The sequence below is a fragment of the Xylocopa sonorina genome, chromosome 3 (assembly GCF_050948175.1).
Source record: "Xylocopa sonorina isolate GNS202 chromosome 3, iyXylSono1_principal, whole genome shotgun sequence".
Classification (NCBI taxonomy): domain Eukaryota; kingdom Metazoa; phylum Arthropoda; class Insecta; order Hymenoptera; family Apidae; genus Xylocopa; species Xylocopa sonorina.
The window spans coordinates 11,553,475-11,573,296 of record NC_135195.1 but is presented as its reverse complement, the minus strand read 5'-3'; the positions used below and the strand labels follow the sequence as shown (position 1 = coordinate 11,573,296).

Below are 19,822 nucleotides of genomic sequence, written 5' to 3'. Positions count from 1 at the left end.
CAACTAGACGAATATTTCTCTACGTCTATCGACTAATGGATTAGCAATTATTGTTTCTTGCGTTAACAGCTGGCAGTAATCTTTTTTAGTTCGTCAGTTTCTTCTGTTATTTTACGTCTATAACGTTGTGCGAATGAAATTTCAAGCTCGAGAACCTTGGGCAGTATTTTGCGTTTGTGTCAGAAGAAAATGTTTATTATCGACGATGAGGAGAAGGAACATCGAGAAAGAATCCTATCCACGATTTTCCAATTAACGAACGTGACGTCCCTTGTTTTTCTCAGACAACACAGAACGCCTTACGGACGTCCGTCTTACGACTACTCGCGATCCGAACGTCTTGACGGAAGGACGTACCTGTTTTCTAACGGAAGACGTTCAGAGGCCGTGTTCAGGATGTTCGTCGGTGTTTCCAAGATATCGATAAGACGTTTTTGTGCTATCTGGGTATGTCGAAGAAATACTTTCACTTAGGAATAACTTTACGATCTACAACGACGATATTTCTCTTTCGTGTAAGCGAACCAAAATTCCATGAACTTATAAGGTTCGTAACCTATTTTTTTTTTTTTCATCCGATACTTCATACGATCTCTTCTCGTATCGCTATTGCACATTTCTAACGTGGTTTCGATCCAACGTTCTACCTCTACTTTCTTCGAGATACGTGTTACAACGTGTAATTGAAAGGAGAAAGAGAGACGACAAATAGCCACTACGGAGTATACGTACGATTCATAGTATATATATATATGTGTGATTTTATACGATAGTAAACTGTATTTCTATGATACATCGGTATCCGTTCGAAAAGGGCAGTGTATTTACACAACAGCGTCACCGATGTATTTGGCAATCGATAAATGTATAGGAAATTATAATGTATACTCTATCCAAAAAACAAACAATAAAATATTCGATATAATAACCTCCATAAATTTTTTTTTATACAGACATATCATATACATAATACGCATAACAACTCGTATATACAGGGTGTTGGTAGAAAAAAAAAAGAAGGGTTGCAGAATATTTGGAAGCGCGTGGTAGATACTCTCTAGGTGGGATTACGTTCTGTAAAATTGTCTAAAAAGTTAGTACCCTAGAAACTAGATCGCAAAAATAATTATTTCCTTAGTAATAAGGACAAACGTTGTAATTTTCTTTCAATCTTCATAAATGCTAGTGAGATAAATGCAAGACTTATTGACGTAGTACTACGTCCTTTCTACACTTGTTAATATACCAATAACATTTTAATGTAACATCAAGTTTTTATATTTTGCGTTTATAATTTGAATAAAAATAACATAGGACTACGTCTTGTATTATAAATGTAACTTTAAAAGACAAAAAATGTTTGAAAATGTAAATCTGTTTCCACTTATATTCTATATTTATGGTTTATATATTTATTATATTTTAAGCTGATAAAAGTAGCAAGTAAAAATAGCGATTTCTTCTTTCGATCTACAAATAAATTTTTGTGGAAACAAAATGCGTTTCTCTACATCGATAGCACAACTGATTTGCTAATTTCGATAAAAATAAGAAGATGCAGTTGAAAATATTATAAGAACATAATGGGAAAACAATAACTACCAAAGCACTTCAAATTATTTGTAAAGGTACGATAAAAAGTATTTCTGACAATTTCCTGAGAAATGCCGATAGACTTTTTTTGTAAGGACTGTATATAATTACAAAAGCCTGTATCAACCACCACCTTACCCAAACTGATTGTCCCAATTAAAAAAAAAAAGAAAAGAAAACTTCTCACCGTTTAATATTCTGACAATTCAGCCCTTAATACAATTCTAACCATGACTCTAATTTCAAAAAGGAGGCAACGTCTAAATTTTCCAATTTTCAAGGGAAACAAGGACGATAAGGAAGTAGTAAAATCATTTTTCTGAGGATCACGGAATTGTTAACAAGTGAAAAATAAAAAACAAACGATCCAGGGTTAACTGCTCGTGACGCGCTTCCAAATCCCCCGAACCACCCCTTACGACCCTCAGCACACCCTCTATATACATCACAGTTAACGAACTAAATAACATAGGTGATCTAAGGAACTATTCGAACACTAATCGTACGTAGCATATTGCAATAGTACCTAGTATCTTCTACACTATCGATCGCGCCTCTTCACCCCTGTTGGCGAGCGCCCGGCGTCCGGAAAAGCTGACGGCTTCCGGTATCGGCTGGTTCGTGTCGCGCGAACATTCGACGCGAAACCACCGCGCAAAACCCGGTGCATACAAGCGTCACGCATTATTTTGCCATCGCGCTAACACGATACCACCAGCTTGAGCATCCTATTATTTTTTCTGCCTTTTTACGACACGTACAAGTCTCTCCGTGTAAGTATTATATACGTAAATGTATTAGTAGTCCATTACGTTTTAAAATACAACGATTTAGGTCGTTCAGCATCATCTTCGTTCTCGTTTCCTGTCTTTTTTCTGGGCATCATATTGACGCAAATGCAAAATGGCGCGTACTCGTATGTACAAGGCTTGAGAAGATATTTAACGCAAACACGGGGGTATATATTTAGCGTGGTTAAATGATCCTACTATCAGAATTCCGTATGCACGATAATTTCTACATCGTGCTTAGCTAAGATATAGGAATTCAGATTAAAACTCTAAGTTTCAGTGCGCCAATGGAGGTGATTTCCTTGCCCCATGCGTTTCACCCCTTGAGGGGTGTTAATTAGGAAGAAACAGCTGCTTGGATGCTTTCGACACCCGTTACAATACTCGAATCAAAGATCTAGCAGTTTTGCTATATTTTTGTATTCTTCTTCCATTTTTTACGTTTCTTTCTCTTTTTTTTTTTATCGATAGTCGACTTCTCTTAATCGTAAAAACACGCGACTGCTTCGAGTGTATTTCTTATGGTGTTCCTTTACAATCCTTTGTCCATCTTTCTTTGCTTTAGTCAACACGTGCCCTTTTTCACGCAAGATCCGGAAGGTTCGTTTTTAGATTCAATTTGTAGTCTACAAGATGTTCGAAACGATTGTCACGAAAGAAGTTGTTGAAAAGTAATGGACGGAAGAATTCATCGTGTATTTAATACTTGGTATTTGAACTATGTCTCTATGATTTAAGGTTATTTTATATCTTCTCGATAAGATATTTTTCGTTATGTGATGTCACTATACTAAAGAAAACTTTTACTAAAATGTAATTACTAGGTAATTATACCCACTGTGATGTACACGTATACGTATATCTCCAACATTATTACGAAGATAGTTTCCCAATGATTCTGTTAGTATCACAGATACTAAAAAAAGAACAACAACAATAATGTAACGATCTCGATAAAGGACGGAAATTAAGATACCTTCTACCTTACACCCTCTCACAAATATCATTCAACAACGTCGCAACGAATAATCTCTTCAACTTTTAATACTGTATCTTCTAAGCGAAAGTAATCAACAATACAAAATTTCATTATATTTATCACGCAAAAAATTAATCTCAAGTAACAACTCTCTTTGTAAATCTACTTTCGACGGCACTCTTCTCGAATCATCTTGCGCGTTAGCCACGAAACTGTTGGTTTTCGACGAAAAATGGTGAAAGGGGATGCACTGGCGCCACAGCGACCGATTCGCGTCGTGTTTCCCGCGGACGTTTCAAAATATTTGCGTTCGATATCTTTCCGCGTGTACAGATCTCCTTTCACGGCGTACCTTTACACAATCGGAGGGAATGGCGGGCCACGATGCGTCCGTCGCATCGCAAACAACCACCGCGAATGGAAATATTAGTTCAACGTTTGATAAACCGGCCACGCTGCACGGGAACCACGAGAACCGTATCACCGCGGTGACGCTACGCGAAAAAAATATAAAATAAAAAAAAAGACATCGAGTCTGACAAAAAACTGGAACCTTCCGGACCGCCATTTTGTAGCGACGAGAGTCGCTGAAGAACGCGATCGTTCTCCTACCTGCTTAGCGTGTAACATCGCGAAAACAAGATGAGATACAACTGATCCAAGAGCGTGAAACTAGAGTTGCGAATGAATCTCACTCGATTCGCAGAATATTCGACACACCAATTGAAAGTTACTAATTATTCCGAACGAAAATCTTCTGGAGCTACTTTTGCGAAACGATTTACGCATCGTACAGAGTATCCTAAAAAAAGATGGTCTTTGTAAGAGTAGTTGTTGCAGAAAGAAAATTAAAAAAAAAAATAACTTGCATTTATATAAAATTGAAAACGTGTAGATTAGAAAAAAAAAAACATTTCAGCATTGCAATGAACTCGTTTCACTTCGTTTCCTCTGTTACTCCATTTTATGAGACCACCTTCTTCAGGCATACCTTGGGTGCCAATAAGAGATTACCATTTTAAATATCTCTGGATCAATAGAAGATAGAAAAAAAGTTTTCAAACTTTGCTTGCAACCACGGAAAGAAATCGACAGTTTCCAACAACACTTTATACTCTTCTCAAATAGTATACTCTACGTAATACTCCTATGTTCTACAAACGCACACAGCTACTGACTATGGCTCGAAACCATAAATACGACAACCGATTAACACATCGAACTATTATCGCTCGAAAAATCTTTCCCTCGCTCTGATGGATCTAGAGATACTCAAAGCGATGCTCCTTATCGAACCATCCGGATTACTCGGACATTTAACGTATTCATAAATTGGTTTGCGATGTTCCACTGGTTTCCCCGGGGGATGACGATTGCCGTGACGGCGATCGCCGTCAGGCAGACGGTCAAAATAAGAAGAAACAAAGACGTAACACAACGATTATGCATGTACACGTGGGCAGAAAGAAGCGTCATGCGGTGCAGCCAAGCGTGTGTTGCTGTTTACCTGCGAACGGCACATCCCCGAAGTATTCCTCGACGTTGTCCGTGGACATGCTCTTGTCCGAGAGGGACACGCTCGATAACGATCCGCTGCTAGCGTCCAGGGAGCCGCCGGCCGGAAACTGCAATAAATCCTCCTCGGTTTCCGTTTCCATGTCGCGGGACCGCCGTTTGTATACCTGCCAACAAGTAACGCCCCAGGTATAGGACCTTTTCGCCTCGTCCTTTCTTTGTTTCGTTGCGAAGGAACAAGAAAAAAAAGGCTGCTCCTGACGAGATGCGCTATTAGGTGAAAATCGGACGCGAAAAGGGTGCGAGTGTCGTGCGGAGAAGCTTCGGATTTTCTCGCACTTCGATGCAAAATTTATTACCTTATATGAACGCTCGTCTTTTGTTGCGATCCGTGCAATAATTCTTCTCCGTCGACTGCTGGAGCGTTTCGAATTTGTACGTGTCTGGCGAAACGAGCTGTATTTTTTTTCGAACGTCCGTATCGAAGTACCAAAGGTGTAAAGAATATTTAAAATTCAATGAAACGTCGAGGCAAAGTTAAACGAGCGATACGATAAAAGAGCGTGGGGTTTTTTTCCCCCACCGATTTTTCCCCGATTTCCGTGTTAGCCGGTTTTATTTTCAACGGTAATACGTACGGGGAATTACTAGGAAAAACGGATTGAAAATGACGTTTCGCGCGGTAACGTTTACGAGGTACGCGGAGATTCATATCTGCGTGACGGGCGAGCGTCGAAAACATGCTCGGGGATGGCAAATAAAAACGATTCCAATCCGATGAGAATCTATCGGAACGGATCACTTGATGCGATTATATAAAATAAACTTTATAAAATATGAATCGGACAAATAAATCTCGCCAGGGATACGTTTATACCGCAACGGTCGGCCGGCAATTTAAAACGCGGCGTGTGTGTAGGGATTATTAAAATTTCGATTCACCCTATCAAAAATAAATACGTCGACGTCATTTGCACGAAGTGGACCCTACGAATAAATGTTTAATGTGATAACAGCGACCGTATTCTTGCAAACATTTGGTTATCGATTAATGGATCGAAAAAAACTGTCTCCGAGTGTTTATCTTTTTTACAACTATTTTTTAACACGATTAAAAGGAAAAATTCGCCCCACAGAGTGCTACCGCATCGATAACTCTGTCAGAGTCAATACCTCTGATCGATTAGTAATTAATACCAAGAGTTCGCTACAATTATTTGTACGACGCTACGCACACACGCATACCTAAACCCTTAAGAAACGTCGCTTTCACAGCGAAGAGGGTGGACGTATCGCGCGCAGTTCACCCGTGTGAAGCGGTTCAGTCAAAGGCTGGAAACGGTAGAGAGACAAGATTTCGTCGCGCGTCTCAGGATCGTCGTTTTAACGCAATTAAAATTTGACGGCAGCGGAGTCGAAAGACGCCGCGAGTGGGTGGTCGCACCGCTTGGTGTACGTCACTGGTACCACTGCGAGGAGCGTCGCTGCAAATTCGTAGATTTCTCTCGCCGCAGCGTGGCGCGATGAGAAGTCAGACAGGCATAGAAGCCGCGGGCTTCATTATTCAAAGAGTGTCGGCGTCTTGTATTCTGCCGCTCTGCTGGATCCGCGGAAGTTGACGGGCGTGAGGCAACCATCCGTGAGCAGCGCATCCGCCACCTTCTCTTCCGCCGTGGCGCGCCTCGCGCCCCGTCACACTTCCTCTTTTCCCTCGATCTCTCCTCGGCTCGTCGCTGATCCCGTATTCGCGAGTATCGTCCATCGGTTCGCAGGGAACGACGCCCAGTGTTCGTTTATCGATCTCGATTTTTTTTACCTTCACCCACTATGTCCCTCTCTTCTTTTTTCGAGGGAGGCTGTTCACTTGGAAATTTCGAACGATGGGTTTGGTGAACTGCAGGACTTCTCGAAACTACAGAATCGGAGATGTTTATTGGAAATATTTTTGCGATCATAGATCGTAACTAAACGATTGATACTTTCTTCTTGTATTGGTAGGGAAAATGTAAAGTGAGGAAGGGTTACGGTTGATGGATGGTATTCATCTTCTCGATCGACGAGGCGCAAATTCACCTTTGCGCCGTTCGAAGAGGCGACTAAATTGTGCCGAAACATCGACTGTGTCTCGTCGGGGTTGATGAGATTTACGAGCGTCAATCGAAATCGGGGCTGACTCGTTATCGCCAATCGCGACCCCGTGACTTGCCAATTACCGTCCGGCTAGATTGCCAGATCTATACACGCGCAGACATCCGGCAGGACGAAATTGCATGCTGCAACTTCGTTTTCGCGCCGCCCCTGACGCAATTTACCTCTTTTTCTTCTTCAAAAAAAAAATCCAGCAACAAGAATTTCTGTACAAATAACATACTACCTATCGTTTACAAATTGATACAACTCTAATATCGTTATTTTATATCTTTATTGAAACTTTCTCTCGATCGAACTGTACGTAAATATGTAACCACGTAGCATCCGACTTCTCGTCAATCTGACGCTGAAGAAAAGATAAGATAAAATGAAACGAGTCGATCCGCAGAGTAACCTAAATCCAGCAAAAATCGGTATCCGTGAAGATCCGCAGGCACTAACTACGCGATCCGCCCGAAGCGGCTGGCGTTGCACACCCGAGCACTCAAAGCGTCTTGGCTTCATCCGGTAGCTCCCGTCGAAGGATATATTCACTGTACGATATCTCGCGGAGCGTGCATAACCGCTGAAAGACACGGATTGCGAGCGCATACAGCAGCCGGTGGAAAGGAAGTAGCGACAGAGAAAGAGGCGAGGGAGGAAAGAGGTCGCGGCGGAGGACGGATCCGCTGGAGGATGCCTGGCGGAAAGGACGCGCGGCAGAGGATACGTGGCTTCAGCTACCGAGATGATGCACACGCGGATGATACAAGATAGACGGTTAAGAGAGAGAGAGAGAGAAATAGAAGTCGTCGAGCGCGGTGGTATGTTATGGATATCCATTCGCGGCGGATGGAAAGCGAGCGTAGTCGGTCTCACAGCAGAACGATCACAGGATGACGCGGCAAACGGCGGGAAACGAGCGATACAAACGACGGAGAAGCGGCGGAGAGAGAGTTTGGTCTCCTTGCAAATCGCATCACAGATCAAACACGGCTTGCATATTAAACGTAACCTGCCGAGGCGTCCTGCCGACTGCTTATCTTCTGTCCAAGCTGCAGGCTCCGACCACGGTCTTAACTGGCCCAAGTGGCATCTTCGATGAGATTCTTAAGGCAACAATCGCCAAGTAACTCAGGTAGCGTCGTGGTTCATCGGTCTCGACGATTAATGAACGATCGCGAATGCGCTAGCGCTTGCGGGAGAGGCCATCAGGACCAATACTTTCGCCAGCAGTCGTACTGTTAGCTATCGACGCGTCGCGACTTCGCGTTTGACATCTCGACGTGTGCGACATGGTAGCGGTAACGCTCGCGCACACACGTCTGCGCGAATCCTGCTCCTGAGACGCAGCCGAGGATGCGAAATTGAACGCCCGCGAACTTACACTTCGCTGGAGTCCGTGCGACCAATCGCGGAACGTCTGTACCGCGTCAGCCGCTTAAGATCCGTTGGAGGACTGATGCGCGGTCCTTTGCACGCGACTCGAGAGAGCTAATGTATATCGCTGTTGATACGGATTCAACGAGACAGGGAATCTCTTTCCAAATGACTCGACGAGTAAAATTGGATCAAATGCAATACATTTCCCATTTTCTTTTTATGAAATAAATAATTGAACTCGCGCGATATTTGGAACGCAGGTTGTCACGAAAAATTGCAATTAAAGTATTAAGCAAAAGCGAAGCAAACAAAATGATCGGAAACCCGATTCCTCCGCAACCCAAAAACTACTTACCTGACTCAACGGACGAATCCTCTCGTGAATCGACTTCTCAGCCTGCATAGCAGAGGGTGGCGGGTGATCAGGCGTCGGCGGTTGGGCGTAGTGCGTTGGACTGGTGGGCAGCATCATTTGTACTCGTTTCAGGCGTTTGTCGGTCGCCTCGCGGGCGTCCGGTGCCGAGTGCTCGTCGACGGCCTCCCGCTTGTCGTCCAGCAGACTCTCCTGGGAAGACTTGAGCGTGAGGAACGCGTTCGACACGAACGTCTGCTCCTGGACGAACGAGTCGGTCTCGCTGCACGGCGATTTGTCCGCGCACGGGCTGCTCTCCGGGTCGTAGCATTCGAACGCGTGCCGGCGCAACTTCCGCCTGGGGTTCAACGTCTTGATCGGTCTGTTCTCGTAGATCGAGGTGATCGCGACTGGTTCCACGTTCGCCTCGCGTCTCTCCTCGCCGTCCGGCACGCGTGACTTCATCTCGACGTATTGGTCCACGCTTCTTGTCACGTGGCGTAATTGCTCGCGACGTTTCTGCAGCTGCTCCAGATCGATGTGGCTGCGGGCGCCGCTGCGCGCCATGAACAGATACTCGTAGTTGCTTGGGCCCAGGGAACAGTCCGCCGACAGCGACATTTGGGTCTGCAAGTGGGTCGGCGAGACCGACAGGTTGCGTCTCGGTGGCTTTTTCGGTGGCGTTGGCTGGAAGCAGACGGTTAATCCTAATTTGGTACTGGAAGATTAGTCTCGATGGAACTTTGGGCGAAAGTTGTAGTTTTTCATTCATTTGTAGATGTCATTTTGTTGACATTAAACGTGGAGATAAAAAGTACAGTATCAATTAAGAGGAAAAATTTCGATGGGAATGGGGTTAAACTAATGACACCGTTGGGTAAAAGTCTATTAGCGGAATATCACGGAACCGGCTCGTTCGAAGTGAAATTGTATCCAACGTCGAGCTGTCGGATGATCAATTAACCGGCGATCAATTTGTCCAAGTTAACGATCTGTAAGGCGCAGGGATGATTCATTGCCGCGTTGTACGGCAAGATTTATCCTGCTGAAAAAAGAGTCAATCTCGAACAAGGGGGTGAAGGAGAAAAAGGTTGAACGGTTAAGAAGAAACAATTCACCGGACAAATTGACATTCCGCTGCGAAACAGTAATTTTCGAAAAATCGAGTTTGAAATTTTCACGAACGAAATAAAACACGAGGCGCAAATATACAACGATATTTTTCATACAAAGCTTTATTTCCGAAAAAATTGACACCGAACGGATCAAATAAATGAATTAAATCTTCGTCATCGATTTACTTGAAAATAAAGTTAAACACGAAAAAATGTCACTTCGCAGCGTGAGCTCATTTTTGTTTTTTAAATGGAATAACCTCGTACGATATTCATTTTATTACCAAAAGCAATTTCTTTTCATCCACAATGCGTATATCTGTTCCCATCGAAAGAGGTTAAAGCAGTCCGGAAAATATCCCGTTAGCTTTTGAAAACGGGGGTGTGCGTAACGTGGACGATATCGACAGCATGAATTTCTCATTACCGCTCGATCGTATACATCAAAGACACCATCGAGCGAATCAATTAACAACATTGAAAGGTTTCGCTTCGAACGAGCACACTTCTCGCGACCTTCGTACAACCCTTCACCGGAGTCAGGAATCTCGAGGATCTCGTGGCGAAAAGGGGACCCGGGGCTATTCTTACCGAGACTTTACTGTTGGAGGCGGGGCTGTGGAGAGAACTGGACAAGGGTGCCATTGGCAAGTAAATCCCGGCGGCGCTGGAATCGTTGGGCAAACAACGCCGGTCCCGTGGGCTCGGTCCACCGACGCTCGAGGACGAGGAAACGCTCAATTGGTCCGACTCCCTGCCACCCCCGTATCCCGTGGGTAATGTCAAGGACAGATCCTCCGACACGAAGCTACCCTCCATTGTTCCACGAGGCACCGGTGGCGTTTGGTACAATCCGCTGTCGGAACCCCTGCGCAACCAAACTGAACGTCTCAACGGGACCAATTCACGATTAACTTGGAATTGCTAATGGTTTGCTTCGTCGAGCAAATCCTTTTTTCTTTTTTTTTTTTCCTTCGTTTCTTTTTCCCGTTTCGCTTTATTTTTCTTTCGATGTTTGTGGCCGATGGACAAGTTAAGCTAAGGCATCGCGTAGTAGCGTTTTGGATTGCGAGCATTGGAACTCCATCGCAAAGGATCGAACCGCCGGGAAGCTCGATGAACGGTTCGAGGAAAAATAAATTCCAGTGCAGATGAATCGAAAGCGCTACCATGGCACTGCAGAATGGTTTACGTGTCATTACCGTGTGTTGTCGCGCGGTGCAAATGGTATTCTGTTGGTGGTAGTGTTTTGCGGTTTGTCGTCGGGAGTTTGATCGGAACTTTCGAGAGTATTTAGCGAGTTCAGAGTGTCGGACATGGACATAAAGACGCTGTCGAAGACGGAACTGGGGTCGGAGTCCTCTGTCGGCTGGAGGGCCCTCCGTACTCCGTTCACTGGTCCCCCATTCTGCTCGTCTTCACTGAAATTCGCAATCCATCGGGTAGCGTCAGTTTCGTGCGCGGTTCTCGATGGTTCGTCTACCGTCGCATAGTGAAAAGCGAAGCAGCGTAGCTGATGTTCCACTGGCGAAGCGAACATAGCGCAGAATAGCGTGCCGTGTCGCGAATATTTCGATGGAACGCTTCTTTGAAATCGCATCCCTACCGATAACAACGCGCAGCGTTTCACCACGTTACGAACTCACAGCTACGGTCTCGTATACCGCGACAATGGAGTCGACCATTGGCATTCTCCTTTTCAATTCTTGTCTCATTAAGTAGACGGTCTCAATGCCCCGCAATAACAAGTCCCGTCTCCTTCCCACCCACATTCCTTAAAGAAACCCCTCCCTTTCGAGCAGCCCCGCGTATAACCGCCTCCGCGGCGATCCTCAACAATTAAGCGTGCTAGACGAGCAAAAAGAGATCTCCGTTACAGAATGGCCAGAACTCGTTCATCGGTCAAGCCAGAGAATGGCACGCCGCTTGCCGAGTGTCATCGTCTCCCCCTCGACAATGCGTAAGTTGAACCGGAGTCGTCCGCGGGCGAGTGGCGACTTTTTAATGAGGCCACGTAGAGACCGAGGTCGGAGGCGAGCTCGAGCAGCAACGGGAAGAGAGGAGAACGCACGAAGACCACCGGTGGTAGCCAGGGAGGAGGCACCAGCAACGGGAACAAGCGAAGGCAGAGGTGAACGAGGAGCCGGCGAACCGCGGCTGGAGGCCATACCCATAGGACGAGGGAGAGAGCAATGGTTATTAGTTTTATGCTGAGACGGGCTAACATTTACATTGTTTAACGTGATGGATTCATCTCGAGGCGGCCCAGCCACGGCTACCGACGTCAAACATTGACGATGGAGGTGCGGAGAGCCCTGGTACCGCTCTCTACCATCTTTCTCTCTCGCGCGTACGCACGTTCAAACTCTCTCTCCCTCCCTCTGTTTCTTTTCTCCATTCGACGCCTCTCTTTTCCTCTCTCCATCGGCCTCTCGACCGGTCTCGATCCTCTTTCTTCGTCTGGTCGGGCCAACCAGTCGCGCTTACCAGCTAGCACCGTCGGAAAGAGAGGGTACCAATGGGGTGATACGGCGGGGGTGACCCAGGGGTGAACGAGGCGGTCGGACCCACCATCGCCTGCCTACATCAGGAAAATTAAACCAAGCCAAGCGGTGCTTAACGCGCTGGGGCTACACGCGGCCGCGCCACTTCCTCCGACCTCTTCTCTCTCCTCCATCTCCACTTTCAGCTTCCCTTTTCGGTCCGAGAACCTTTCGCCTCCTCTCTACCCCTTTAACCTTCACTTTCTCCGTCTCTTTCTCTTTCCCTCTTTACTTCTTGGCCGTCCTTCTTCTGACCAACCACCCGACCACCCACCCCACCGCGGTGTGGCTGCTGGTGCAGCCAGCATCGGTACTAAAACGGTACAAGAGACGCCGCCTAACCATCATCCGAGCGCACTCGCGGCCGCTCGCCACTCGCTCATTCACTCCCCGTGTGCCCGGTCCACGGTTCGCGCTTTTGTTTACCCGACATCTCCTATATTAAAGCCGCCACGGTTATGCGCCCACCTATACTACACATGTACGCGTATATACGTGTATACGTATACCCAGCTCTTTCTAGAAAATATTACCGGCCCACGCTCTTATCCGATGCACCGACGCGATATTCTTTTCTCTACCCGGTGCAAGATGACGCCGGATGAGCACAAATACCAGAAGCACGGCTAAAGCTGGCTGCAGCGGAATTGTTCTCCGTTTTTTCCTCCTCGTTTTGTTCGCCCGTTCGTTTCTTTCCCTTTCTTTCGCCGCGCGCCAGTTTATTTCTCTCGATGGTAAGGCACCGGCGCGATCGTTCAACGGAATGCACAAAACCCGAATATGGCGGGTACCGGATGCGTTCTCGAGTGCCGAACGCAGCCGCTATTTCGCGGTACCGAGATGGCGATATGTTCGGCGTCGGTATTTTCTGTTCACCGGTGTGCGCGATCGCGGGATGAATTTGCCGTGAAAATCGCCTAAGTATGCTCGACTATTATAGAAATAATAAAATTTGCAACTGCAGTGAAATGTGTCGCGCAAAATCGTAAAAAAGTCTGACTATCGGCGCTGAAGGGAAAAAAAAAGTAGACACAATAAAAGCGACGACAGGCGCGAGCCAGTGTGAAACGAGGGGTAAAAAGAAGTGGATACTCACAAGGACATAACGGAAGTGCCGGAAACACGGCGATCGTCGTCTCGAGGCTTATGATAGAACTGCCATTGAGTGGGCGACGTCCCTTCCGCCGGGGAGAGATCATCCCCCGGGCGAACGTTTTCGTAAGGGCTGCCCAATGAGTCGTTCCCCTGGACCGGAATCGGAGGCAAGTTCTCGCTGTCCGCATCGCTTTCCACGCCCGAGGAAGACCTGTGCCCTGCACGTAAATGCTACATTACATTTCTGACGACAATACAAAATATTTCAAAATTATTTATATTTACAAGAAAATTGCTTTTTTTATTCTTCTTGGTTGCAAGAAGAAAAAAGATACAACAACACGTTAACGTGACTATAAAGTCAGTAATGGAAGATGATAATCCAATAGAGTGAAGCCTTGCCGGAAGGCACAAGGAATAGTCTTTCGCGTTTCAGAAAAAACTAAATAAAAAACAAGCCAATAGGCTTAAATTGTGTACAGGAGGAAGTGGGACAAGAAACCCTTCTCACTGACTAGTAAAATGAAGTACGTTAAACCCCGGTCGGAGAAGACTAGCGTAGGATAACTGACGCTGATAGAGGTCTTTAACCCATGCTATAAATAAGTAGTCTGACGTTCTACTAGAATTTCCACAAGATAATTTCAATGACAAAATCTATTAATTTAATCAATGAATTTATTAGCTCCATTGTTTGTGACAAAACCGGATGAAACGATTAAATGGTCAATAAGCTTCGTACTAAATTGATAAATAATGTTGTACTGTTCACTTGAACCATTCCAACCAATTTATTGCAAATTGAACAATCTACATCCACGTAACACCCTCCTCCCACTATCAATTACCATTTTGACTATCGACGCGCAATTAAAAATGTTGTAACAAACCTGTTAAACAAACGTTTCATAAATATTCGTCGACTAACGATAGATGAAAGCCAACGTTCTTAAAATACGACCAAGGGAACATTTTACATAACAAGATTTAACACGTCGTCACGTTAAATCCCATCGTGCAATGGCTAGTCGTTCAAATCCGTGGGCATCGTTGCCTACTTAAGCGTAACCATTGACGGTGACGGGACGCGTCGGCCTTTTTTCTTCTCGACGCGTCTCGTTAATTGCGCAGCTCGTTTGTTCGTGACGAGAGAAAAAGAGGCGCAGTCGACACGCACTTTTTATCACCGCGGTGATGTCCTGAGTGACGTGCGGCGGAAACTGTCCCAGAAGATCGAGCACCGTGTTCTGTCGCGAGTCCCGGATGCCCAAGTCAACCCCTCGGTCCAGCAGCGCGCGAACGACCTCCATCTTGCCGCAGAGCGCCGCCTCGTGCATCGCGGTCCCCGCGGACGTCCTCGTGTTCACGTCGACGCCCGCTGCGAGCAACACCTCCACCACCGCTCTGAAACGAACAATCAGGTTTTTTGCCTCTTTAGTTTGCTCGACAGTGATATTTGCAGGCTCTTCGCGGACGTTTTTCCCGGGTGAACCGTGAAAACAGAATCGCACCAGTGATCTCTTGAATAATCCAATAAAGGGAATCCAACAAAGAAAAATTCCAAGTACCAGTTAGAAAACGTCGCTTTATTTATAACGCAAAACAGAACCGAGTCGAGTGAGATCGGTTCGAATAATGTCACCGTTCCTCCTATCTATCAAACATAAATCCAGGCACGGGCATCGGCGAACATCGCGCCGCAACACCGTGAACGTTTCGCGAGATTAACAAACCAAATTAGGAGCCTATCCTCCGATTCCCTTGGACGTGGCATGCGCGTGTACACGAGCGGGCCGTTCGAATTTCCCGTTCCCCGGAGCGGAACAAACCGGGAGCCATCGAAGAACGGGGTACGCGGCTCGCGGTAGGGCCAGCCGCGCGAAATCACCAACGTCAGCTGAAAGTGGCCCGCTTCGACGCGTTTCCCATTTCGATGCGATAGGTCCTACGGGCCGTGGCTCGACGCGAAACCCAGATTTCGTTTCGCGTCCGTCGGGGCTGGTGCGCGCACCGACTGCAGTGACCGCAGCCATCCGTCGCATATAGGATTCGTGGCTGGGAATCGGATTCACGTGCACCTATGTTGTTATTACCGTGCCATAGGGGTATTTGTATACTGGCTTACCAAGAGCACCGATATTGAATCCGATAATAGACATTACTCCAGCCGCGTACCCTCTATATCCAACCCCTGCCCAAACCTATACGCGTCCCACTTGCCTCCGCACACGCGCGCCCGTTCCCTGGCCCTGTTCCCTGTGTATCGCCGCCCACGCGTTCACCGGATCCGCCAAATATCGCGGCGAGGCGCGTGAAACGCGTGCGTGAACGCAATCATCTCAGTGTGCATTGGTACATAGCCGAACACCGGTGCTGACTGTGTATACGCGCCGGGACGTGGTCGCGCGCGGCACCCTAGCCTGACGTATACACACGTGTACACTTCTCTACCCCGCAACATCGAAAACGAGCGCCACGACGAAACACACCGGGTCGTAGCGCCTCGTGTAGGTGGGCACCGCGGGTTCGCGCTTGTCCAAACACCCGAAATGCTCGCACACACACACACAGGCAGACTCGGTGCGCTCTGTTTGGCCGCGGAGATTGGTCCATCGGAGGCTGGCCAGGTTTTGCAACCTAATCAGCGCGACAGGATCCGATCGAATCGCGCGAAAGTTTGTTGGGAACGGTGACACGAGGTAATGGGTTATACGCTGGTTCTTATTATGTTCTTAATGTATAAATTAAAAAAAAAAAGGAAAAAATATTCGAGGGTAATGATGTCGCACAGTTCTCGACATTTGGTTTTACCGCGCCGAGCGTGCCACTATGGAGGCAAACACGCGACAATCTACCGTGCGCGAGGGACACGCGCTCGTTGCTTGCGCGTGTTGAAAATTACCATGCCTGTGTGTCAATGGGATTCCGCAAAATTGAATAAATTAGTTTCAATCTGTTGCATTAGTCGCAATAAGTAGCGTTCTATTTTACATTTTAGTTTAGGAAATTTTATTTTACTTCCCTTCTTTCTTTTGTAATATTAGCTCCAAATATGCTTCTAAACCTACTAATCGAAAAATGAGATTACTACGAGTCTTCTGTCAAATCAAGTACCGCAGTTCTTTTATCAGCCATCGTATTTGGGTTTCTGTATCGCGAATCGACATCGGATCGACGAGGAAAATCGAGGACTGCCGGAGGGCCACGGATTGAGCGATTTCCACCCGGAGTAGAGAAAGGGGTGGTGGCGGGACAGGGATGGCGTGACTGGCGATAGAAAATGCATCCATCGGACAGTGTATCGCGACGAGATCGCATTATAAGCGGACAACGGCGGATAAAGCGATTACCGGCTGCAAGGCTGCATAGAAAAACCGACGTTATACCCGATTACAATATGACTGCCGTTTCGCGGCGATTCACGATCGGCGAACGCGCGCGATTTTCGATCCAACCCCTTCTTCACCCCTCTCTGTGCCGGTCGAAAACCGTTCCATCCTCCGCCTCTCCAACGACAACGTCGATTATTTTAAAGGCTTACCAGCCGGATTATGGCCGTGATGCCGCGATGTTAAATGGGAATGAATTGGCCGAGCAAAGCGTTAAATACGATTCCCTCCGCCCCGCAGGCTTGGATACTCGGTGTCCGGATGGTGGAAATGAATAGCGACGCTGGGTCCTTTAGTTGCGCGAGGAGGACAACGCGGATGGAAAATGGGGCGCGAAAGAAACCAACGAACAATAAATTAAGACGCAATATTATAGCCGCGGATCGTGCGATCTTTTTTCTGTTCCTGAATATCGAAACAACATCGAGATTGAAGATTACTCTTGGTGTTCTTTTTTATCCCGATTGTTGTTTAATTTAAGGGTAGCTAACGGTGAACGCGCGTACTATAAATTTCATCGTATCAAATTTTCACGCAAACATTTCCCCTTTACGGCGAAGGTTTATTCGCGATTGTTCGAGTATTTTAAACCAGCGAACCGTCCGTTGGTAAACTGAAAATAATAAACCATGCGCAACGCGGCGAGCATTCCAAATATGACGCCGAATGTATCGCGAGAAAAAAAAAAACGTGTGTACACGATGAAAGCTGGGGCAAACAGCCGTTTAGAAGAATTGTTCCGAGTACGTGACGAAATTCATTCCCGTTATTTAATTGCACAGCGCCGGTGTAACCGATTATCCGGTTAATCTTGCATCATCCGGTTGAACGGGCCGATTAATCAAATAACGAAAGTCCACGGTTACGGTACCGTTTATTTAACTGAACATTTTTGCCGCGCGTCGCAACAATCACGAATTATTTGTGTAAATACTAGCAAATCGATCGAACGCAACGAAACTTCGCGCCGATATTTCGGTGACCATATTTGTTTATGATGCCGCGGCATTGTGCGCCATTGCGAAATAACCGATCTCTCCCGCCTCTCGAAGCACGTTCCGCTATTACAAAACCACCCCCCGTGCGCCGTATTTTTCGCGTCCACCTCTCTCGCTTAAACAAATCGTTTCATGCTGAAAAATTTACATTTCCGAAATTGACTTTATCGATTTTATTGACTTCGCCAAAGGTATCTGTTTTACGTCCCCACCCCGCCACAATTTATTACACAAACACGAAAACGAAAAACTCTGACGATAATGGAAATAACAAGCAAACAGTTATTAGCTGATCCTCTTTTCCTGCTACCTTAAGAAACGCATTCATCAGCATCCGATTATTCCCAGTGCATATCCAAGCAACAAAAGACGCGCCATCCAACCGTTTACCGCTACCAATAATCAACCGTGCAACCGAACGCAAGAGGGAACCACGAAATCCCTCGAAGAGGGAGTCAACGTGCGAGCAAGCGTTGATGCAGTCATCGAAGCGTCGCAACACCTTCGCGCATAAAGGGGGCATTAAACATCGTCGAAAGCGAGCAATCGCGATTCATCCCCGGCGTGCGAATCTAAACCGATCTAGGTCGATACGTTTCGAAGGTAACGATTAATACGATCCTCGTAATCGAATGGTGGGCAGCAATACAGAGGAACAGAGGCAGAGAGGCAATGGCAGACAGTCGGGCCACCGCGAATCCATTCGATCGGAGATTCGCTCGGACGAGAGGGCGATCGGCAGAACGTTAATATAGGACGTGTGTAACCATGAGAGGGTTGCGACGGATGATACCAGTTGGTGGACGTACATATCGCGTTCGACCGGATTACGCAACGCGGTGCTCTCTGATTGGCTCTAATGGGCAACGCTGGAAATGGCTCGACATCGTTATGGTTAGCTGAAACGAGTCCATTGTTGGTTCGGGATACAATGCGCGCCGGCTGCATTACTTGGTAATTAGCGCGGGTGGTTCGGTACGGTCAAAGAAGAGGCGTTCTCGCGAATACCAAGTTCAGAAGGAGTCTGACTTTCGAGGACGCGGCGATGTATCGTCGTAGTAGCCGATCGATCGATTCTAATGCGATGCGCACGAATAATATGCGTTTTAGTGGACACCACGGGCTGCCACATCAAACGCGATCCGTATCATTAAACGACACTACGGATGCGTTCAACGTGAATTAAACACTTTCCGATTCTACAGTTACGTAATCGATATCTTGCCAGAGCATCGGGGTTATGTACATCCCATCGATTGCACTTAATTTAGCAGAATATTTGCAATACCGTCGCGATTACCCTCATTTCATAACGAATCCCTCCATACTAACGTAACGAGCCGAATATATCTCACCTACATTCGGTAACAAACGGGTGTCCAATTGCACGATCGTCAGAAATACTTCGGACAGATATAGAATACTATTTACAGCAGCAACGTGGACAAACGATAAGAATCGAAAGAAGTCTCTTTCGATGGTATACGCTGTTCGTAAATTAATCGTATGATGCATGTAACGGTTAGATGCGAATGCACTGCGATATAAAATAGATTTCACGGACAGCGGTGCACTGAACGAGCGCGCGCGCTCGCTGCCACCCTCGCGTGTTGATCGAGCGCTGTGCTACGATCATCGACTCAGCTTGATTAAATAAAGAGAGCAGGCAATTGTAGAACGTTGCAGGAATTGCGATCTTAAACGCAACGCGAAACGAGGAATATTGGGAAGGAACTTTTGTAGGTGAAACAATTATACTACAAGTATTTAATTGAACTTCATCAACCCTTAATAAAGTAGACTCACCTATGACCATTTCGCGAGGCCAGATGCAGCGGGGTGTGATGGAAAATCACCGAAGAGTTCCGGAGAGGCACGATCAGTTCTGGATACGTGCTAACGAGCAATTGCACGGTTTCCAATCTATAAAAGATAATTA

General features: G+C 46.5%; 1 protein-coding gene across 4 annotated transcripts in view; it reads right to left on the bottom strand.

The window, feature by feature from the left end:
- LOC143422259 (ankyrin repeat and SAM domain-containing protein 1A) overlaps positions 1-19,822 on the bottom strand; it is a 56,505-nt gene that overhangs the window by 24,405 nt on the left and 12,278 nt on the right. For 2 of the 4 annotated variants that reach the window (XM_076892762.1, XM_076892763.1), the window contains exons 5-11: positions 19,690-19,806; positions 14,674-14,900; positions 13,498-13,714; positions 11,061-11,279; positions 10,450-10,726; positions 8,747-9,430; positions 4,871-5,045 (exon numbers count right to left, since the gene is read on the bottom strand). In XM_076892762.1, the coding sequence (XP_076748877.1) occupies positions 4,871-5,045; positions 8,747-9,430; positions 10,450-10,726; positions 11,061-11,279; positions 13,498-13,714; positions 14,674-14,900; positions 19,690-19,806 (1,916 nt within the window). The remainder of the gene's footprint in view (positions 1-4,870; positions 5,046-8,746; positions 9,431-10,449; positions 10,727-11,060; positions 11,280-13,497; positions 13,715-14,673; positions 14,901-19,689; positions 19,807-19,822) is intronic. The other 2 variants (XM_076892764.1, XM_076892765.1) reach the window with 1 other exon arrangement.